The 5,925-nt window shown below is 44.2% G+C and overlaps 1 protein-coding gene across 1 annotated transcript; it reads left to right on the top strand.

The window, feature by feature from the left end:
• The first annotated feature begins 2,740 nt into the window (after positions 1 to 2,740).
• Positions 2,741 to 5,211, top strand: LOC122926203 (leptin). Its single transcript, XM_044277584.1, has 2 exons — positions 2,741 to 2,890; positions 4,488 to 5,211. Exons 1-2 carry the CDS (start codon positions 2,741 to 2,743, stop codon positions 4,845 to 4,847), a joined length of 510 nt encoding a protein of 169 aa, XP_044133519.1. The 3' UTR covers positions 4,848 to 5,211.
• Positions 5,212 to 5,925: the final 714 nt, after the last annotated feature.

Below are 5,925 nucleotides of genomic sequence, written 5' to 3'. Positions count from 1 at the left end.
TTCCCCATGCCATAAAAAATCTGGAGCATCTTTTCATATAATTGTATGTTGGCCATTCCTCTATAATCCATACTAAAAATGTATGAATGAATTGCCAACTAGACGTTACTAGTTGAGGGTGTGTCCCTGCTGAGTCTGATTGGATAGAGTCAGTCTATGCAGGGACCCCCCCCCCCTCCAAACTGATAATACCCAGTTACCAATTAATTCATTAACTTCTAGGAGAAATAATAGAGGCACAACTTAGAGTCATAAGAAAAGATGCTCCAGAACAGGTGCAGCTCTTTCCCTTATACCTTATGTCAATGGAGGCTCCGCTCCCGGTTTTCGCTCACAATCACTGATGGAAATCACTGACCAAACACTGATGTGTGAAAGAGGCTTAACTTAGCAAAATAATTCTGTGTGAAAAATTTTGGAATTATGGCAAAATTCTGAATCAGTCATAAATGCGGTTCATAGTTTGATAGAATGTCGCATACGATTTCATTATAAACATAACTTTATTCCCACAAGACAAGACTCCTTGGGGGCATGATTTTCTAGCAGATTTAAGCCTCTCACACTGGTGTGTGTGGCCTGTGGTCGTGCTGCGGCCCGCAAAATGCGGGCCGCAATGCACGGTCACAGTCCGTGGGGCAGCCGCAGCGGATAGCGGACCCATTCACTTAAATGGGTCCGCGATCCGGCTGTTGCGCAACGGAACAGAACGGAAGTATGGGACGAAACCCCACGGAAGCCCTCCGTAGTGCTTCCGTAGGGTTCCGTTCCGTGGTTCCGTTCTGCACCATTCCGCATCTCCGGATTTGTGGACCCATTCAAGTGAATGGGTCTGCATCCACAATGCGGAATGCCCACGGAACGGCGCCCGTGTATTGCGGCCCGCATTTTGCTGGCCGCAATATGGCAACGGGCCACACACGCCAGTGTGAAAGAGGCCTTAGTCTGGGTTCACATCACATTTTTGCCAGCTGTTTAGTGTATATGTTCGGAAAAAAAAAGAGATACAAAAGCGTAGCACACCACGCTTTCTATTTTGCAGAGTCTGGCAAAAAAAATACACTTTTTTTTTTCAATAGAACTCTATGGTGACTGATTCCACTATAAGGCATCTGTCTGTGACATCCGTTAACGTATAATTTTTCTTTTTACAATGGAACTCTATGGTGACAGATTCCACTGTATGGCATCTGTCTGTGACATTCGTTAACATATAATTTTTTTATTTTTATGGAACTTTATGGTGACTGTGGTATCCGTTAACGTATACGTTAATCGGATGGGAATAACGTGATGAGAACCCACCCTTAATTAGAAATGTATTTGAAATGCAGAAAGATGCAAACATATTGTGATCTGCTGCAGGTCTTCTGCTTAGGGACCATGAGTGATCAGCCCAATGACATGGCAATGCTGTCACCTTACACTGATAGTGAGTTTAGTGACAGTTTCTTGGTCACTATCCATAGTGAGAAGAATTTACAGCCTGCCCTACCCCCTGAGCACACGTAATACCACACTGCTGAAATCATCATAGATTCCGTTATGTTCCATAAAGACCTAATCCATGGAGAATGACTCAGCCTATGTTTCTCCATCACACTGAACCTTCTGCACATACAGGCTGGAGACTACTTTCATGTCTAACAGTCCATTGTACATTTTATGTAATCCCCTCCTTGCACTGCCCTGGCATATTAGTGCATTCTCATTATTACTGCTGTGCCACCACGGCCAGGGATTTCATCATGTCCACTCATATATTACAGCTGATTGCTGGGGAGGCGGGGGTCAAAGTGACAGGAAGTCTCTGTGATCAGCTATCCTTCAAAGTCCTGTGTAACAAAAATCGATGAGGTCATTTATCAAACTGGTGAAAAGTACAACTGGCTTAGTTGTCCATAGCAGCCAATAAGATTCCTCTTTTCATTTTCCAAAGGAGCAGTCAAAAATGAAAGGTGGAATCTGATTGGTTGCTATGGGCAACCGAGCCAGTTCTACTTTACACCCCACGAGTGTACAAAGCAGACATTTTCTTTAAAGGTGTTGTCCAAGCTTTTAGGATAGGTCATCAATATCAGATCAGCGGGGGTCCAACATCTCGCAACCCCACCGATCTGCTGTATGAGGAGACAGCGCACACAGTGCGCACATGCCGCCTCCCTTCTCTCTTCCTGTCCGCTGCTGCAGTCTTGGCTTAGGCAGAATCCTACTACCTACTGTTCACGGGCAAGCATCCAAAAACCCAGCCTGACTATATTCCCTTATCAAATCCCAAGGCTTGTTAAAAAGTCAGATCTTGACTCTCCCAAAAGATAGCGCTGGCGAGATGGTCTATCTCCATAGACTTGCGTTGACATGTGTAATATGATTCTCCTGCAGAAATGATCCTCTGCTGGATGGGTTTTTATAAAGTGAGAAGCCATTGGCGCGAGGGGGGGGGGGGGGCGGGGCTGATAAACAGCTGAGAACAGGAGAACTCGACATTTCTCACCCACAAACATATTACTAAGCTTCTTGTGATCGCCTGTACTATTGATTTATGCAAAGTTGTGTGAAAAGTTAGTGACCATTTACAATCTGACTACAAAATGGCCGCTACGTGCTATGAGTGACAGTTTGTAGTTAGAAGCTGACATAATTTTTAAAGCATGTGACAAATCTCACTGAAGGTGGAAATACCCTTGAAGCTTTAACTCACATACTTTTTCTCATCATTGTAGGGCCATATACAAGAAAAATGCAATACATCCTACTCGCTTTATGTTGGCTCCTCTGGATAAGACTACCTCTGTGCCATGGGAGGGCATTAAAAACAGTTCGACTGAAGGCGGATGCCAAGCTGCTCTCAAAAATTTTAATAACAAGGATTCAGGAACATCCAATTCAGGTAAAGGAGTTGGTGACATGTGAACAATGTCAGCGGGATCAATCCTACTAGACAATATTGTTAATGGGGTTGATCCTGCTGACAGATGCTCTGTAAAATGAACAAGAAGCATTCATTTAAGGGGTTTTTCTGTGATTGAGATATTGATGGTCTAACCAATCAGCACCTGTCCCGCTTTTTCTACATTTGGTAATTGCTGTGCCTGGTATTGCAGAGAGCTGCTACCAAATGTGCCATGCTGTACTGAGCTCTGTGGCCAGTCAGTGATTGGGGTTGGTGCTGGGACTAGGTCCTCCAACTATCCTATACAGATTGTCTGACCTAAAGTTTGGGTGTCCTTTTTTTTTATCATGACTTTTTTGGTGCAATATTCTGTGTTAAGGCAAATGCACACGACCCTAAGTATTTTGCGGTCCGCATTTCGTGGAACGGAACAGCTTGGCCAGAATAGAACAGTCCTATCCTTGTCCGATATGCGGACAATAATAGGACATGTTCTATTTTTTTTTGCGGAGGTCTAAATCTACACCAGCAAGGGATCTGGCATAGATTTAGAACTGGCGGTAGATCCGCCGAAGTTATGTAGAGACCAGCGTCTAAAATGCCAGTCTAATAAATTACCCCCTATGTGACCTAGACATTAGGGATCATTTCACACGAACGTGTGCTGCCCGTTGCCGTATTGCGGCCCGCATTTGCGGATCTACAATACATGGGCACCGTTCTGTGTGCATTCTGCATCACAGATGCGGACCCCTTTACTTCAATGGGTCCGCAAATCCAGAGATCCGGAACGGTGCGGAACGGAAGCACGGAATGGAACCGTACGGAGTGCTTCCTGGGGTTCCGTGCCTCCGCAACGCAAAAAGATAGAACATGCTCTATATTTTTGCAGAACGGACGGATCACGGACCCATTCAAGTGAATGGGTCAGCGATCCCCATGCGGCTAGGCCACGGTCGGTGCCCGTGCATTGCGGACCGCAATTTTCGGTCCACAGACCGGATACAGGCTTCACACGGTCGTGTGAACAAGCCCTTATAGACATGCTTAACTGATAAAGATCTGTCCCCCTACAGTCATCACCATGGGAAGCTTCTCTAGGAGGGACTGCAGGCACGTGCATATAATTGTAGACCTGTTCAGATAAAAAATGATAGACATTAGGTTTATCATATATGCTGAGTACATGTATTAAATAGACCTAGTAAATTATCATTGCTAATTGTTCTAAGGTGGTTATTTCAGTGCACTGTAATATAAAAATAATCTATATGATTGAGAAGGACTAGAAAGATAGTGTGCCTGTAATCAGGATGTTTATGATATATAGTTATTATAGCATAAATCAAATCGGATTATATAAATTTATGATACGTTCTAAAAAAGAAGAAAAGAATAAAACATAAGTGTATTGTCCTGGAGGTTGATACGGAGAGGTGGAGCTCTGTGTGTATTGGAATTTGGTCTGTGAAAGTCTTCTCAGGGACACCCCTCGTTAGGAGAGGGAACAGGTCCTTTTTAATGTAACTTTAGGAAACTGGATGCATGTGCGCTCATCACTTACATTTATTTTTTATTCCTTTCTCCAAATTAGCTCAATTACCCCAGCAGTTTGAAAAGCAGTGGTTTAGACTTTATTCCAGATGAAGAGATATTGATGAGTATGCAGAAGATGGATGAAACTCTTGAAATATTCCAGAATATCCTCTCCAGTATCCCAATGGAGCAGGTGGAACAAATGCTGAGTGATATCGATAACCTCCGCAGCCTGTTAAAGATTCTGAACTTTATGATGGGTTGTGTAGCCAGAGAACCTAGGCAGACCAACTCATTGGAATACTTCAAAGAGCAGCACGAAAACGCTTCGTATACAATGGAAAAGGTGACACTTGAACGTCTGGAGAAAACATTAGATGGCATTGTCAAACATCTAGACTATGTCACAAGCTGTTGAGACCGTTTACAGACTGTGGTGAACACCAGGCTATCTAGCGGTGTGGTTGACAAGGCTGGAACATCTCCACTCTTCCACACATGTCTATTATTTTTATTCCTTAAGCTACAGACCAAAATCCTTAAATTTCCTTAAATTTCCACATCACGTCTTCCCAACCTAAATGAAGGAATGGCAAACAGAGAAGTGGCATTTTGAAATCAATCTTGACTTCCGCTTTCATTTGGGACCAGAGAAACATGACAAGCAGCCTTACTTTTAGACTTCCAGATGAATTGCACTAATTACTTTAGCCCTCTGACAACTTTCCTAGGTTACTATTTGGTATCTAATAATGGCTCAATGTGAAGTCATCTTTTTTATGTGCGTTACAGTTATTTGCACCATTTATATTGTGCTGATAGGTACAGTATAAGTGCTGGAAGGCATGTATATCCCACCCAGATACCTCGGCAGATACCTTTCTGAAATCCAGAAAGCTGCTGTGGTTTCAGCAAAGTGTAGTTTGCTGAGACAGTTTTGTGTAGATGTTGTTCTGGGCTGGATTTCATGTGGACTGGGGGATAGTTTTGGTAGTGGGATTTGCCAATCCACACCCTTACACTACATGTATTGTCTTTTGCCAGAGGTGATCGCAGGTGAGGCCTGCTGTTGTAATCATGGAGGGATAAAACAACCCTCTGTATGACTTGGGAGGGAGATAGGCTGAGGAAGCCTGAGAGGCTCTGTGTGGTCTCAGCCAGGAGGGCTTAGGGGCCACAAGGCTTTGTAAAGCCTGAAGTTTGGGGGGGGACCCAGCAACGTCTACAGAAAGAGGGTCGCACGATCAGAGTCAGGAGGACTTCTGGACTATCTCCCCCCAAGGGTGCTGGTGTGGTCACAGCCTGGAGGCTGCTGGACCTTATATGGCTGAGGAAGCTGGATCTAATCCTGTGTGAGAATGGCGCTTTATAGGTGAGGTAGAGACAACACGTGTATTCGGTAGAGCCCAGACGGGCAGGTGTTTATTTTCGATGTTTATGTGTGTGATGGCGCTGAAGAGCCGAAATAATGCACCTTTTGGACATGAACCCCGTTG

Source organism: Bufo gargarizans, chromosome 2, assembly GCF_014858855.1.
Source record: "Bufo gargarizans isolate SCDJY-AF-19 chromosome 2, ASM1485885v1, whole genome shotgun sequence".
Classification (NCBI taxonomy): Eukaryota; Metazoa; Chordata; class Amphibia; order Anura; family Bufonidae; genus Bufo; species Bufo gargarizans.
Note: the sequence above shows the minus strand (reverse complement) of the source record. Positions and strands in the feature narration are given on the sequence as shown.

What these genes read in the sequence shown, in the direction of transcription:
- LOC122926203 (XM_044277584.1), top strand. Translation starts at nt 2,741, where the DNA reads ATGCAATACATCCTACTCGCTTTATGTTGGCTCCTCTGGATAAGACTA. An exon ending in TTCAGGAACATCCAATTCAG is followed by an intron (nt 2,891 to 4,487) that starts GTAAAGGAGTTG and finishes TCTCCAAATTAG; the next exon opens with CTCAATTACCCCAGCAGTTT.